The sequence below is a fragment of the Asterias amurensis genome, chromosome 20 (genome assembly GCF_032118995.1).
Source record: "Asterias amurensis chromosome 20, ASM3211899v1".
In the NCBI taxonomy this organism is placed as follows: Eukaryota; Metazoa; Echinodermata; class Asteroidea; order Forcipulatida; family Asteriidae; genus Asterias; species Asterias amurensis.
The window spans coordinates 14,509,225-14,526,527 of record NC_092667.1 but is presented as its reverse complement, the minus strand read 5'-3'; the positions used below and the strand labels follow the sequence as shown (position 1 = coordinate 14,526,527).

The 17,303-nt window shown below is 37.6% G+C and overlaps 1 protein-coding gene across 1 annotated transcript; it reads left to right on the top strand.

Annotated features, from left to right (window-relative positions):
* The first annotated feature begins 173 nt into the window (after positions 1 to 173).
* On the top strand, positions 174 to 17,291 carry LOC139952074 (exportin-2-like). Its single transcript, XM_071951023.1, has 25 exons — positions 174 to 343; positions 545 to 649; positions 1,538 to 1,683; positions 2,005 to 2,106; positions 2,708 to 2,853; positions 3,897 to 3,987; positions 4,460 to 4,579; positions 5,383 to 5,475; positions 6,028 to 6,195; positions 6,782 to 6,911; positions 7,197 to 7,262; positions 7,759 to 7,868; positions 8,251 to 8,343; positions 8,745 to 8,829; positions 9,436 to 9,634; positions 10,225 to 10,328; positions 10,941 to 11,038; positions 11,335 to 11,485; positions 11,812 to 12,011; positions 13,376 to 13,473; positions 13,969 to 14,054; positions 14,244 to 14,325; positions 14,628 to 14,774; positions 15,108 to 15,336; positions 15,538 to 17,291. Exons 2-25 carry the CDS (start codon positions 565 to 567, stop codon positions 15,625 to 15,627), a joined length of 2,919 nt encoding a protein of 972 aa, XP_071807124.1. The 5' UTR covers positions 174 to 343; positions 545 to 564; the 3' UTR covers positions 15,628 to 17,291.
* The last annotated feature ends 12 nt before the right edge of the window (positions 17,292 to 17,303 follow it).

The window sequence follows — 17,303 nt, the reverse complement described above, 5'->3', positions numbered from 1 at the left end:
TTAAATATATAGTTTTAAAATTATGTTTTCAAATCTATTCAAAAAGTGTATTTTTATTGTTTGAACAAATATACCAGATAAAGTTATAATGAAAGAGGAAAAATAGAGCCTGCGCAGATTTTGAAAATAAGCCGCCCGTTGTATTCATATAGGAAGTGTGCGCACGTACCCATGTATGTACGTCACATGTACTAATAATACAGTACAATACATCTGGCATACACATGTGCGTACATTTTAAATGCTAAACCACTGTACGGATCAATTCACTACGTTTGAGGTCATTTTGTTATAATTCTATGTTGCTAACTACGAGTGGATTGTGTACTTGATCTATTGATATGTAAGTTTGAAGGTTTAATACTCTCAATTTATGTGTAAAAACTTCAAACAGAATTTGTGTTGTCAAATCAATTGACGCACTAATCGATTCCAAATCTTGTCGGATAAACGAATTTAACCGAGTTTTGGAATCGGTCAAGTCTGTCTGACTTTTTCAAATTTTGTTATTTTTACTAATTCTAATTTTTTTTTTAATTTAAAGTTATTATTCTAACAGTGAAAATGGAGGGTACTCCGCAGAATCTGCAGACGTTAGCGGCTTCTTTGCAGCAGACGTTGTCAGCAAATATCACTGAAAGAAGAGCAGGTGATCTATTCAAATCTGATTATTGATGAAATGAATGAACTTTGTGACATTGACTTTTGAGTTGACAGGCATGACACTTGACTGGAGTGGGTTTTGCTGGAACTTTAAATAAGCTAATTTAGTATAATCTGTACTCGTTACGACGTTATAAAAAACTTTTTTTTTATTGAATGATGGGAAAATTGTTCGTATCCAGCCACCAAAGCCTTCAACAAAACAGCTGCTCTCATGTCTCGAGCACATCGGCCAGTATTTTAATAAATATAATTTAGTATTTATAAATTATCCGCATGCACAACCCTACGACATGCTTGACTCCATCCATCTGGACTCACGTGTTACGTAGTAACTATCCAGATCCAGACCACTTTTTCCCTCATTGCTGTAACCAAAACTTTAAAAGCAACATTCCATTTTATTTTATATTTCAATGAATCATTGCATGAATGGTGGCTGGATTTACAGAAATCCATCCGTGTCCGTCCCGGTAGTGGGAAATGAAAGTACCAAGGCCTAGAGAGTTATATTATAAGAACTAGTAGAGGGCGCACTGGTGATGCTGCTTGCACAAACGTGACGTGAGTCACATGACCGCAATGAGACACGCGCGCCATTTTGTACGCCCATTGAATATGAAGTACACGTTGGAGTTTGTGTTTGTTGAACGCTAGGCGATGCTGTTTTTGTCAATTTAAAAAATGGCTGCACAAACACACTCTGTGCAATGCTGTTTTGTTAACTTAGAAAATGGCCGCATGCGCGCATGCTGGTCCGCAGATATAGGCCAGTGTGCCCTCTAGTTCTTATATAACTCTATGATATACTGCTATTTAAATTACTTTTTGACTTTAAATTTGAAATTTTCAATCTTGACTTAAATCTATTTAGCGGAGTCTTACTTGGAATCTGTTGAGGGAAGCGCAAACTACTCCATCCTCCTACTTCAGTTGGTGAGCAAGGAAGACATTGACATTACCATCCGCATCTCAGCAGCCATCACATTCAAGAACTTTGTGCGGAGAAATTGGAGAGTGGTTAGTGGGCTATTAATAATCATACCATCCGCCCTCACAAATTACTTCACTTTTGTTTAAAAATAATGCCTGACTGTTATAGTAGGAAAATCATTCTACCTCTTAACATAATCACCGCATCATTGGCACGCCAAACTGCAGTGGTCAGGAGAAAGCTCCAACACTTTGGAACAAGTTACCCACACACATTCAAGCGGCACCTTCATCGGATACTTTCAAATCTTACTTAATTAAAACCCATCTGTTTTGGTCTATCTGAATTGTCTGGTTATAGTGCTTAGAAACTTCTATTATTGTTGTCATTGTTATTTTGATAAACAGGTGGAAGATGTTGCCAACAAGATAAATGATGCAGACAGGAATGTCGTCAAAGATCAGATAATTGAGCTGATGCTAAGGATGCCTGAGCAGTTACAGAGACAGGTGAGGAAGATTTAGATTTAGATTTAGATTTTATTGTCCACGTTAAAAAACATAGAAACTTGACATCGACTGGCCAAACACATTTGCAGTAGAGGTCGCTGTCAGCAGTCAGGATTCAGTGGTTATACTGTAGGACTTGCAATCATATGGTTGTGGGTTCGAATCTTAACAAGCTAACTGCTGATTTCACAATGACTCAAATGTATAAGTATTGTCGTCCAGTTACTGTATCACAATTCCTTGATTTGTGCAATTCTTAATCGTAGACGTTAAACCAATGGTTGAGAGAGATTTACTGTTGCCAGCTTGGTGTTTATATCCCCTTGTGGGAGTCTGCCGGGTTCCCAAGATGGGAAGATCGGTAAGATGTATATCTACTTACATCTGCTTATATATTTTTACGGGTGTACTTTTTAAACTTGTCACTTATTGTATGTCATTTTCTTAATCTTTTGCAATTTTTACTGTCATGCGCCCTCGAACAGGCTGGTCCTGGAGAGAGCGCAGTATAAGATTTATAAATTATTATTATAAGACAGACCAACAGGAATATTTGCAGTGAGAGTACATAGTGACTTATTTTTAATTTGGTTATTACTAGTTGAGCGATTCAATCAGCATCATCGGTAAAGAAGATTTTCCACATAAATGGCCGAAGCTCCTTGAGCAAATGAAGATAAAACTAGAGAGTGATGACATCAATGTTATTAGCGGAATCCTCAGAACGGGGCACTCGCTCTTCAAAAGGTGAGAGAAAATAAAGAAAACTCATCTTCTTCTTTCTTCACTATTCACGAGATTAGAGACATTTAACTTTGAAGTAAATTAACAGACCTCAAAATAACTCACGGCAAATGCCGTGGTGCCCGGTGCTTTTGCTGTGGTGCCCTTTGCAAAATTTTGAATACAAATTTACAGGTTTCTCATAAATTGCTGTGCCGTTTCAAGAGCGGAGTTCAAGGCCTGAATTAATCCAAGTAGGGCCAGTGTTGAAACTAGTGTGAAATGTTCGTATCACAATATGCGTGTAGTTGTTTTTGCGTTTTATGCGGTCTACCCGGTACGTGATACACATATGGTACGTACGTAGCGTTGATTTACATGTACTGTAACTCACGTGTCAAAATGGCGGAATGTGTCCGTCCAGCAGTGCCGTTCGTTGGATTTGTTCTGTCCAATCGGATCAAATTCTGTACACAGTTATTGCTAAAACTTGATGAGACACTTGCCTGATCCTGTGCTGCCACCATGTAATAATACTATATCGGTAGACATATATTCTGGAGTAGTGTAATGATTTATTATTGACGTGACTGATTCATACTATATACAAGATTACTGTTTTCTGGGGCGAGTACCTGGATTGACCTAGTGACGTATTGAGGTCACAGTATATTAATGCGCTGTGTGTATATAAAGTAGTACCTTCACAGGTGGTGCACAATTTTCTCCAGGAAGTGACTCCACAAAGACTCTGCTAGTTTGAAAATCTTTATAGAATGATTTCTGTTGCCCCATAGTCTTTGTTGTTAGTCTCGGTGCCCCATCAAAAGTTTCCCATAGACATGGGTAAACACACAATGTGTAGCTTAATGTTTTGAGCTTGCACACTGGAATGATTTGCAACAAAAGTGAGGACTTAGAGAGGTTGGAAACAACTTTTATACTGCCTAAGATTTTCCTGCCCTTCGCAAAAAGAAAATGGCCTTGCCCTCTCAAAGATGAAATTCCAGGCCTGTGAAGAAAGCTAAATTTGTGATTTGAATCCAGGGTTAATGTTTTCTATTAAGGTATCGTCATGAGTTTAAATCACAAGAGCTATGGGTTGAGATCAAGATGGTCCTTGACACACTGGCTGAACCTCTCACCAAATTATTTGAGGTGAGTAATCTTTGTGCAATTTATTAGCTGATTTTGTTTGTATTTTTTGTGTTATTTTTTGCAGAAGAATTAAAAAGAGCTGAGCTATTAAATTGATGTATCTGTTGCAATGTCGTTCAGTTACTGAGTAACAGTCAATCATAGTCCTAGACATTAAACCTATGTTTGTTTGAGAGAGATTGGCCTTTGTCAGCTTGGTGTTTATATCCCCTTGTGGGAGTTAGCCGGGTTCCCTGGATGGGAGATCATCTAAACAAACAAACAAACAAACCAATAGGTCCTTTTTGAAACAACAAACCACACCTTGGCTAACTCTCTGTCAGATATTGAGAAGCTGGCGCTTTCCTTAAAGGGCTTCAATGAGGCAGACGAATCCTCAGGCCAAGCCATGGTTTCAAGAAGGACCTTGGTAATGTTGCATCCATTTTGGCTTTTACAGGTTTTTTCTGGTTGTGATTGTTATTAATTACAGAAAACTGCGCACCTTGCCCAAGTTAAAAGACAAGAACCAGTTCCCAATGTGCTCTCAATCAAAGCTTGCTACGATGCCTTGGTGTTAATGTCTAAAGTATTCTACAGTCTCAACTACCAGGTGAGTCTCAAGATATCATGCTGCCACCATCTTGGTCATGTTCCCTGTATCCAACAACAGTAATGTATGCTTATATTCGTTGCATAAAAAGGAACCAGACTAATTCTTCTTCCAACCTCAGTTTGGTTACATTGATTTGAAAGGGAGAAAATCAAGATGGCCGCAGCATGATAAAGGTCTATAATCCCGCCATACTCGACATATACTCTCTCAGGCCTGATACTTCACCAAGGCAACGAGGGCGATTGCCTTCATGCCCCCCTGGTGTCACTATCTGGAGGTCCCCAATAGACCCTTCCCATGAAATATGTAAATTGCACATAGCGCTTGCGCACTAACGTTTTGGTTGGCGAAATGAGGGAACATCGCACTGTTTTGTACACGGCTAATGGGTACGTGACGCAGACGCGATTGCACGTCTGCTTAGTGCACAACTCTATGGCGTTTGCCAACCAACAGGGTCTGTACGCATGCGTGAATGTGATTAGCATATTTCATGGGAAGGGTCCATTGCAGGCGTAGGCACACCATGGTGTGTGTGGGTACATGTGTGCAATAATAGTGCTACTTCTAGTTTATGTAATATTATTATATAACCCAATTAGCCTTTTGTTATAGGAGTACACTGTGGTTTGGGTGTATTTACAAATAAATTTACCCAAACCTTTATTATGCGTCAACCATATCTCAAAATGGGTAAAGTACAAACTAAATTCTAGCAAGGTTTTATCTCACAGTTTAAATTAAAAGAGTTCCTGATACTGAATGTTGTTTCTTTTGATTTTTGTTTTTTTAACTCATAGGACCTGCCCGAATATTTTGAGGATAATATGAAGGCATGGATGACTAACTTCTTGACATTGGTCCATGATGATGTTCCCCTTCTTCATACAAAGGTGATTTCACTTTTTATTTTCATTTTAAAAAACAATTTGTTTACATTTGCATCATGTACATCTGAACATTTCTCATTTCATTGTAAACAATACACAACAAGACACATGTACTGTAAAACTGTTTGTGAATCAGCTCTTTTACTTCTTATTCTGCTACAGTAAACACAAAAAACTGCTTCCATTAACAAAGCTCTTAGATAGCGTACCAAGATATTTAAATCATGACATGTTGATAACAATCATCATCAGTTAGCATCGTGTATGTCTGCACCCGCTGCCTATGAAGCTTCCAAATAGACCGATTTTGAGCTGCCACTTCTGCCTTTTAACATTAACATTTTTCCATGTTGTACTAGGTTGACCCATGGGTTGGTGACCAGTTGTAAAGTTGTTTAGTGATTTGATTTGTTCTCATTCGTTGGAGGTGACCAAACCACTGCAGTCTGCGTTTTCTCATGATAACATTGTTATTAACATAACCAAACACTTACTTCTTTTTCTTCCTGGCTGTCTGTTTGACCTACCTACTGTTATCATTAATGATTCCCTTAGGACACCGAGGAAGCTGGTACCCTGGAGAGATTGAAGTCACAGATCTGCGATAACGTCGCTCTGTACGCCCAGAAATACGATGAAGAGTTTGGGCCTTTCCTACCTGACTTTGTCACAGCTATTTGGAACCTACTCATCACAACAGGCAGCCAAGTCAAATACGACCTGGTAAGAAAACTCACTGAAAATTATAGTTATATGTTTTACGTTAAATCCTTTTCACTGTGAGAGTCATGATAACAATATAACTAATTCTTATACAGTGCATTTTACAATAACAGTATCAATGTGCTTTTTACATTAGTGGCCTGGTCATTGGGCCAATAACATTCCTTTAACCTTTCTCAGTTCCCTGGGGAGTATACAGCCCTGGTGGTGGCACTCCAAATACCTTTTCTTACACAGTATCAACCTCTACCCTCAAAATTACCCATGGAACTATACTCTTCCCCCACTTACTGCCGATGCACAGGCTCTCACTCCAAAGATAAGGAGGGACGGCATGCCCATGCAGTATTTGGTGCCGTGTTGTAGGTCTCAAGACCAGTTTTGTAGGTCTTGGGTCTCAGTCATCAGGTTCTGGTCTCGGACTATCAGGTCTTGACTACAACACTGACTTGATGAGAGTTCATCATTTCAAGTCTGCCACATGCCTGTTTTGTTCATGAGCCCGTTTATTACTTGATTGGAATTATCTTTTACTTGGTTCATTAAATCAACATTTTTATGGGTTTTTTTTCTTTGTTTTGTTTAGTTGGTGAGTAATGCCATTCAGTTCCTGGCCTCGGTGGCCGACCGTGAACACTACAAGAGTCTGTTTGAGAGTCCAGAGATTCTCTCTAGCATCTGTGAGAAAGTTATAGTTCCAAATATGGAGTTCAGAGGTAATAATTTCTTCTTTTTTTTTTCTTTTTTTTTTGGGGGGGGGGTTGTGAAGCCAAGGACTCTCAGAAAAGCAAACTTAAACACTGTACTAGCCAAGAAGCCAAATGGAGAGAAGACAAGGAAGGAAGTTTCAGTTCTAGATGTGGGAGGAAAACCCCAGAGGAAATATTTCAGGGAAAACCCTGCAATCATTTTTTTCTTTGTTTTCTTCTTTTATAAATTGTTGATAAAAAAGACTAATAATTGTTAGCTTTAAAATGTCTATGCATTGGTTTAATTCACAGCTTCTGATGAGGAATTATTTGAGTTCAATCCGGAGGAGTACATTCGAAGAGACATCGAAGGATCAGGTAAAACAAGTGAAGAGTTGAAACTTTACTTTTTATATTTCCTTGTCATTTATCTGGCTGCCAGGTTTCTTGAAATACCTTTGAATATAATATCTTAGGATCATGTCACACGAGGCAGTTTACAGGCAACCATTTCCAGACAATCTCAAAAAAGGAAAACCATTCAGATTTCAATGTTCACCTATTTTCCTTGTGGATAATAAGATGGTTTTCAAAAATGACTTGTGTGCTTCCTTAGTTGTCCTATAACATGCACTGCAGTTGGTAACTGTAAAATACCCTGTATTGAGAGCCAACATTGATGGGGGCACGATGGCCGTGGTGTAGAGACCCAACGAGATATGGCCGGGATTGTAGGAAAGCAATGAGCAGAATTTCTGTCAATTTGAAGAAAAAAACAAACACCTGCCTTATAATAAAAATCAACGGATTGCAAAGGGATTATTTTTGACAATGATAACAATTTGTTGTGTTGTTATTTTTCTTGTTCTTTCAGATATTGACACAAGGAGGCGTGCAGCATGTGATTTAGTCAGGTCTCTTTGTAAATTCTTCGAGGCACCTGTGACTCAAATTTTCTCTAATTATGTAACGGCCATGCTTCAGGTAAAGTATTTTACTCGTCCAAATTTAAAATATTAGAAATTTCATCTATTTAAGTTTTTAGGATTTTGTTCTGTATTTTTGTATAGGCCTATTGTTATTTGTGGCGTGGCATGGCCGAGTGGTCTAAGGCACTGGTTTTAAGCTCTGATGTTTCTGATCAAAGTTTTGATCAGTGTGCTCTGCCGGCAGTCTTTCTCCAGAAGTCAGAGCACACTGAATTAAAATGTCAAGCAGAAACCTGCTCATCTCAGAGCCAGCACTACTCACAACAGAGATTTTTACTTGGTTACACCGCAAACCTTACTTACTTAGTATTTTTCCACCATGAATAGTTTAAAGTCTTTTGTCGTCTGATAGTTTTATCTTTAAATGTTCTTGACAGTTGTATGCTTCAAACCCTGTCAACAATTGGAAGAGCAAAGACGCAGCCATCTATCTGGTCACATCCCTGGCATCCAAGTCAAAGACACAAAAGGTACTTATAATCTATTACTTGTTGCTTATTTTTGCTTAGCAAACTATCTGTTAAGCAATATTCCATGCTTAAGCAGCTTTATGAAATTGGGTCCAGACTACATGGGTTTTCCCATCGGGGTTTTCTTCCCACATCTAAAACTGATCATTTCTTCTCGTTTCCTAATCATCTTGTAATAGACCGATCCAGTAGGCTCCGCAAGAACACGTGGGGCTCTCCAATGCCTTTCTGCACAACTCTGCCGCGCGCGCGCCAAGCATACGCGCACGCATGTCGTAGCTTAGTGTCGGACCTTTGTTGCGTTGTGATTGGTCAATACGCAATGGGGCGGAGCTTAATGGATCGGTCTATTGGCTCTGTTGGATGCATAATAAATAACCATCTTCCCATCCTCCCTACAGCATGGTACGACAGAAGTCAGGGAACTAGTCAATATAATTGACTTCTTCAATGCACACATCGCTGCAGATCTTAAATCAGATAAAGGTAAGATAGCTAGGAATTCTCTCAAAAGATGAAGAATTAATTGTATCTTTCTTGATAATTGTGACTATAAATCAGCATTACATTTACAAAATTTACCTTACCTTTAAATGTCCTGAAAAACTGAAGCCTATAACATATGTATGTCAGGCCTTGTATTGCTTGTAGTGGATAAGTGAACCGGACTTAAGCTCATGTGTTTCTGATCAGAGCAGAGTGTGGGTTCAAGTCCCGGTCGTGACACTTGTGTCCTAAAGCAAGACACTTAACCATTATTGCTGTGTCCTTCAGATGAGACGTAAAGCTGTAGGTCCTGTGTGTTGTGTAATGCACATTAAAGAATCCAGTGCACTTATCATTAAAAGAAGATGTTCGCCCTAGTGTTCCCGGTCTGATCGGCAGTAGATTACGCCTCATCACCTTGTAAAACAATTACATGGTGCTATAAAGGAATATATCTCATACTTCAAAACAAAGCTCCACATAACTTGCAGGTTTTTTCCCTTTTCTTTTTTTTTTTTTTGAGGATCACACATAATGCCTGTTTCACAATTTTCATGATTTCTGTTATCCTTACATTTTTCTTGTCTGTGATTTGACTCCATTCAGTGGATGAGTTTCCAGTCCTTAAGGCTGATGCCATTAAGTACGTGATGGCATTCCGTCAGATCATCCCAGCCGAGGTCTTAGCTGCCGCTATACCATACCTCATCAACCTCTTGAAGGGAGAGAGTACAGTAGTTCATACCTATGCAGCTCATGCCTTAGAGAGACTCTTCACTGTCAAGTTGGCCAATGGACAACCAGCGTAAGTTTACTTAACCCTCTCACTGTTTAACCATTCCTTGAGAGACCGTTCACTGTCAAGTTAGCCAACGGACAACCAGCGTAAGTTTACTTAATCCTCTTACTGTTTGACCATTCCTTGAGAGACCGTTCACTGTCAAGTTAGCCAACGGACAACCAGCGTAAGTTTACTTAACCCTCCTACTATTTGACCATTCATGTTAAGTTGGCCCTATACAACCTTCATAAGTTTCCTAAATATCTCCCTAAATGTTGTACATAATCTCCCTGGTTGCAGAATGCAAATGTTGGTTTATAATTTGAGTCTTAGAGAGTCAAACTTCAAGTGCCCTTGTGGTCTGTACAGAGTGCCCCATCAAGTAGATTCATCTGAAGACAATCAGAGTATACAGTAGAAAATGTTGAGACCACTTCGGCTTATTTCAGAGGAGCAGAGTATACTGTTCAAAACATTGAGACCACATCGGCTCAGACCCAACTTTAACACAAGAGATTTAATACATGGTTGTATCCACAAGTTTACTATTTATTTATTTATTTATTTATAGTTCTCAGTTTCATCTGACATGATTTCTTGTTTTACTTTTACAGTATACCAGTAGAGAGTGTCAAGCCACACATTGAACCACTTCTAGTTAACCTCTTTGCCGCTATTGAACTATCTGGATCAGAAGAGAATGAGTACGTTATGAAAGGTGAGTACTTTAAGAGTTTTTGTTTTATCTTAAAGGCACTGGGCGCTAATGGTAAGTACTCAAAATGTATATTAGAATTAAAAACTTACTTGGTAATGAGCGATGGAGAGCTGTTGCTCGTATAAAACATTGTGAGAAACGGCTCCCTCTGAAGTAATGTAGATTTTGAGAAAGAAGAAATTTCCCACTAAAATATTTGAACCTGAGAACTGAAGCCTTTCTTAGGCATTTGAAGGCACACACATTTGTGCAACAAAGTTTTTTTTTTTTTTTTTTTTTTTTTTTTTTTTCATTTTCTTGTAACTTCGATGACCAATTGAGTCCAAATTTTCAAAGATTTGTTATTTTATGCATAGTTTGGGATACACCAAGTGAGAAGACTGATCTTTGACAATTACCAAAGTGTCAAGTGCCGTTAATTGTTAAGGGTGATTACCAAATGTAAACCTTCCCTTTATCTATGTCTCTCTTATCTATAGTTGCGAAAGTTAACTCTTTTGGCCTCCCCTAACTATAGTTTAGAAAGTTGTATTATAGATTGGTCTGTCAGAACCATAATTAGAACGACTGAAACAACTCCTTAGTTTGATAAATCTTGCGTCTTTCTTCCAGCCATCATGAGAGCGTTGGTTTTGATGAAAGCAGAAGTTGGTCCTTACCTTCAAGTCATTGTGGGAAAGTTGACGGAGAAATTACTTCTAGTTAGCAAGGTAAACTGCTTCAAGACATTTTTTGTTTTAGTTTTCTGGTTTTCTGTTTTGTTTTGGGTTGTTGTTTTGGTTTTTGTGTGTGGGGGAGGTAAAGTGATTTAAGAGAACAAACATCAATCAGACATGATTTGTCCAGCCACAATGTTCATGTTTCTCATTTGCAAAGTAATTTTTTGCAGACATGATTTGCATCCTATTAAAATCTGATTTCAGATGTTTAGCCCTCAGAAAATTCCACAAAACTGTTCATAATTAGTTTTATCTAAGAAGTTTAAACTTTTATTTATTGTTTTCAGAATCCAAGCAAGCCTCATTTCAACCATTATTTATTTGAGGCGTTGAGTTTGTCAGTCAGAGCTGGTTGCCAAGCTGATGCAGCGAATGTCTCCATCTTTGAGATGGCATTGTTTCCACCGTTTCAAGATATCCTCTCGGCGGACATTGCTGGTAATGTGAAAAAAGGACTCTAAAATAGTCTCTCTAACGCTTTTTTTAACTGTTTATATCTTTGTTATACCTTTGCTCTTCCCTTAGAAGTAGTTAGTAATCTTGCTGGCCAGTTTTTACTTGCACCATGTATTATATCGCCTTTGATTGAGGTTGCGGTTTATGTTTTCACCTGTGCGCCCAGCCGCAGTGTGGTAATCATCGCTTATGAAGCAGCACTTGTAAGGAAGAAGAAGAAGAAAGTTCCATCTGTATTTGCAAAAATACATCACAATGGACAATATTTTATTTCATTATTTTTTTCTATTTTGTCTTCTACTATGTAGAGTTCATCCCGTACGTGTTTCAGATCATGTCCTTGATGCTTGAGATGCACTCTGACTGCCCAGAGTCTTACATGGCTCTGTTTCCGCATCTTCTCATGCCTGTACTATGGGAGAAACTCGGCAATGTACCACCACTAGTCAGACTTATCCAAGCCTACATCGAGAAAGGAGCAGCAGCCATCATCAAACAGGGAAAAGTGGTGAGTCAAATGCTTTTAGTTTCCTCTGCAGATTTCTTATCATCAGTGCCCCATTTCATACAGCCCGCAGGCACAAAAAACTTGCTAAGCACGTAAAAATATTGCTTAGCAGAAAACGGTTACCAGCCAAAATTCCATGAAGTATACATTGTTATGACTGGTACCCTACTCATTTTTGCCTAGATTTGCTTAGCCGTATTTTCTGCTAAACGCTTTATGAAATTAGGCCGAGGGCCCTATTTCATTAAACTGTTAAGCAGAAAATACCACTTGACAAATTTCGTAGCAAGGAAAAAATGGGTAGGGCACCAGTCGTAACAAAGTAAACATAAGGTAGTTTTTGCTGGTAACCTGTTTCAGTTTAGCAATACTTTAGAGGAAGTCCAGGCTCTGTGGCTCTTTTGTAAACATGTGACGCCACAGAATACATGATCTACATGTATATGATGTTGAATTAAAGATGTTTTTTAATTCGTATATATATATTCTGCTTACATTTGTGTATGTTGTTGACTTGTTCTTGATGCTTTGTAACTTTTGCTGTTTATATTTTGTCCCTCATTCTTACTATTTGATGTACTTTGAACTCATAGATATGTGTTTATTCAATTCTTCTCTTATACAATTCCAATTTCTATTTTTATGTAATATGGATTTATGATATTATTTATGAAATGTATGTTTGTGTAAAGTCTGTCGGTGTGAGTTACTTGCTGATTGAGATTGTTCATTCCCAATGTTGCCAAATAATGTTCGTGAATAAGATGCTGTTATTGCATTGTGCCGATGAAACTATTCATTGTAGTTGTTATTATTATTTGGTAATGATTTTGATTATTTAGTATTTTAACCACTGTTGGGTCTTTTGAAATCGTCTTCTTACTGAAATCAAATTTTGTTAAATCTCAACTAGATTTAAATTACTGTATTAAATCTCATCTTTTCTCATAATTCTCGAAAAATAGGCCTATTGTAAAGATTTGTAGTTGTATATTTACATGGTATATTTGCATTGTGTATTTGTTATGCATTTTAATATTGTTTTTGTTTATGTTTTCTTTTACTCTGTGCCTTCAGCACCCAGCAGGGTTTGATTCGTATAGAGCCAACCTTTCCACAAATCTGAGTAGCATACGTAAATGCATAATAATAGTTGTGTTGAATACAATTTCAAATATTTCCCTGACTTTGTACAATATCTCCCTGATTGCAAAATGCAAAAAATAGGCAGCTCTGTACACTAGACCACAAATTGTTATTACGATTATAATTATTTAAGTTCATTCCAATCCCTGAATATTCACTGACGGCTTTTCCGGTCAACATTATTTATTGACTGAGTTTCTTTGCTTGCTTTTATTTAGCTTGGTCTCCTAGGTGTGTTTCAGAAACTCATATCCTCCAAAGCCAACGATCATCAGGGGTTTTACCTCATGCAAAGTCTGCTCGAACATATGGAAACGTAAGTGTTGTCTAGTGGGTGAGACACTGCTCTAGAGTTGCAAAGGTCAGGAGTATGCCAGTGATTTTTTTTTCACAGAGCTTGGGGAAGTACTGAGTATAGAGTGCTGACACACATCGGTGTATACGGGTAAAACAAAAATAAACACTTTAATCCCTGATGCAAATTTCCATCTAGTAAGTTATCATGGTTTATAATTTTTCCTTTGTGATTTATCACTTGAGATGGCTCAGTTGGTAGCCCGGGGGCACTGTAATCCAGAGATCACAGGTTTAAGTCGCGCTTCGGCTACAATCATCATTTATAATGATAAAAATCAAGACTGGGCTTTCACTAATTTTTTTTTATTTTTTTTTCCATGAGATTCTTTTGAATTATAAGGTTGAAGTAAATGTACTACTAAGAACATTTTAGAGTAATTTTTAGCCTTTTGGGGGGGCAAACTTGCATAACAAAAATCATTTAAAGAAATTCTGCACTTCTTTCTCATTTCAGGACAGCATTGACAGAACATATCCACAAGATCTTCCTTCTACTTTTCCAGAGACTGACACACTCAAAAACAACCAAATTTGTAAAAGGTAAGAAACCGTTTTCTGAAACGCTTATTTACTCTAGTTCTTGTTGTCTACTGTCAGGAACTGCCTAGAGTCCATCCAATCAGACTTTGGATACCTAATTTAGGGTTTTTCTCAAAACCTCATAGAGCCTTGAAATTGTGGTGTGATTGATTGGAACTGAGACAGGTGTTTGATGTTCATCTCTTGCAGGTTTGTTGGTGTTCTTCAGTTTGTTTGCCGTCAAACACGGAGCAGATGCACTCGTAAGAATGATTGAAGAAATACAAGCAAAGTAAGCATGATTATCGGAAACGATTCTATTACATTCAATATTTTGAAAAAGCATCTTAGCTTCAATTACAGTTTTTAATTATTTTTAATCAAAAGGGTATAACTGGAATATAGAGTTGTGACAAGGTTTTAATGGACTGTTTGAAACCTTGCAGGGTCAAGGCTGTGCGATAAATAGCCTTGCCTTGGGCTCTGTTCCTTTATTGCAAAGCCACGACCATAAACGGCCATTAAAGACTTCGCCACCACTCTTTTATTCCCTCATTTAAAAATCAAAATTATGATTTGTAATTTTTGTTTCAGGATGTTCGGAATGGTTCTAGAGAAGTTGTACATTCCTGAAGTGCAGAAAGTGTCTGGTCACATTGAGCGCAAGATTTGTGCCGTTGGAATCACTAAAATCCTGACTGAATGTCCCGCAGTCCTGGAACCTACGCTACATGGATACTGGTGAGGTTCTAACAGCCTCCTGTACATAGTTAATTTCTAATTATTTATTTTTTATTTGCTTTAACATATTGTTTTTGTACATTTTATGTGCTTTAGATTTTGTTACATTTCTATGTGCTGCTTAATTCTCACAATTGGTCTTTTTCTCCACCAAGAGTATGGAATAAACGTATTATTGAATTAATTGAATTGAGCTTTAGCCTAAGTTCCATTGTTGTAAAAAAGCCTGTTTATTTTCAATTCTTACCTATGCATTGTCTCAATTTAGCCAGTGTTTTTACTAAACCAGAATAATAATAATGAATACTATTATTGATACTAACATCTTTACAGGATACCTTTACTGCAAGCCTTGGTCCATCTCTTTGAGCTTCCAGAAGATGACAGTCTACCAGATGATGAACACTTTATAGAAGTAGAAGATACCCCTGGGTACCAGACCGCCTACTCCCAGTTGGCATTTGCTGGTAAGCACGAGACGGATCCGTTCCGAGGCGCTGTACCAGACGCCAAGATCTTCCTAGCTCAGGGGCTTAAGAAAATCTGCACTACCCACCCAAAGGTGAGACAGAGATTTGGAATAAAGTAATAAAGAGAAATTTATGAAGTGCAATCAGTTTGGTTTCCTCACAGGATGGCTGAGTGGTTTCTTTTTTTGACTTTCACTTATTTCAAAGGACCAAATACCATCCCTGCAACTTTTGTTTGGCAAATTTTTATTAAATGGGATATTTCGCTTTCTCCATTATTTTTCTGCCTTCAGTTAATTGAATCAATCAAGACTGGCATGGATCCAAAAGTTGCTTTGTGTCTTCAGGGGTACCTCCATGCAGCAAACATCACTCTGGGATGAAAAAACCAAGATGAAAACATCAACATCACTGTGGGATGAAAAAAAAATAAGATGAAAACATCAACATAACTCCAGGATATGTAAGATGAAGCGTCAACTTTACTCTAGCAGGAAAGGTTTTGAAACGGATGTTCTAGCACTGTTGCTACAAAACCTATCTTGTTCAACACATTGCATGATCTATTCTGATTAAAGGGAAGGTATACGTTTGGTAATCACTCTTCAAAAATTAATGGCATTAAAAAAACCTTTGGTTAGAAAGCCTACAGCAGCTTTCGATAGTATAAATAGGCATGGTATTCTTCCTACTTTAGTCGGATTTCCGATAATTTACCTTGAGAAAGTTGTGATAAAATAACCTGGGGTCGATTTCACAAAGAGTTAGGACTCGTCTTATCTCGAGTTAGGACAAGTAACTCGTCCTAACTTAGGATTAATCTTAAGGTCTGCATGCTACAGTGCAAGGTTGGGACTCGTCCTAAGTCCTAAGATTATACTTAACAAAGTAGGAAGAAATTTGTGAAATCGACGCCTGGAAAGTCTTCTAAAGCCTGTTACCGTACATCGTAGGTCACCACTTGTACTTTAACATTTTCCTACTTTTTTTCCAAGGTTCAGATATTTTGGGAAAACATTTCACTCCAAGTTATGTGGTTGTGTAAAAAGATCTCGGTTATTATATCCCAAAAATTGAATCTGAGTTGACGGTTAATGCAATAAGGTTTCTCAGATTGTGTTTTTCTATCGGGGAATATTCTTCCTTCGTGGGACAAATTTGCTCTGGACTTTCCTTGATATCTCAAAAACTATCTTTTGAAATGAAATTTTCAAAGGTTAGTTTTATTGTATAATACATGTACATTTATGAAGGATTAAATCAATAGAACGATACCAAAGGTATGCTTTGCCTTGAATGGCATCAAAGGTCTGTTCTATCTACATGTATTTAAGGTAACTTCTACCACTGCCAGGAATTGTTATAAAAGTTACAGAAGACTTCATTCTAAATCCCTAAAAAATCTAGTAGAATTGATGTGATAGTCCATAGTAGTATGGATGATATGGTGTTGGAGTTTATATATACCAAGGAAGGATCTTACTTAATCCCATGGAGATAGAAAAGCATGTGGTGGCCAAGCAGGAATTTGGAAGTAGGAATTTCAAACTGGTTGGAGCGACTTATTAAAATTTTAAGGTGACCCTTTCAAAAGCAAAGTTGATTTGCCTGTTCCAGAGCAAAGTTCCAGGTCTGCTATTTCCAAACCCTCCCGTCATCGCACAGGAATTATGTAACATAACTCTTGACCATATATGTGTACCTAAAATACATCTTTTTGTGTACTTTGAATAAATAACAACATAAATAATGCATTAATATTTATACGAAAGATATTCAAATGTATATAGCATTGTAGATTAAGGTTGCCCAAATGCATGTGTTGACAATACAATAATGTGATGTTTTAAAGTGTTGAGGTTTATATGCGCGTTTCACAAATTTTTGTATGCTTAAATCTTTCCTTTTTTGTACGTACTGCTAAAAGATTGACTTTGAAAAGGTCCTTAAACAATGCCAAGTTCTTGTGATTGCTTTAGAAAAAACAAGAAGAATTGTACAATTTAAATACATTTAGCAAAAATAAAAAGTTATTAACAAACATTAAGGATGACTCGTT

What these genes read in the sequence shown, in the direction of transcription:
- LOC139952074 (XM_071951023.1), top strand. Translation starts at nt 565, where the DNA reads ATGGAGGGTACTCCGCAGAATCTGCAGACGTTAGCGGCTTCTTTGCAG. An exon ending in AGATCTTAAATCAGATAAAG is followed by an intron (nt 8,830 to 9,435) that starts GTAAGATAGCTA and finishes GACTCCATTCAG; the next exon opens with TGGATGAGTTTCCAGTCCTT. An exon ending in CCTACGCTACATGGATACTG is followed by an intron (nt 14,775 to 15,107) that starts GTGAGGTTCTAA and finishes ACATCTTTACAG; the next exon opens with GATACCTTTACTGCAAGCCT.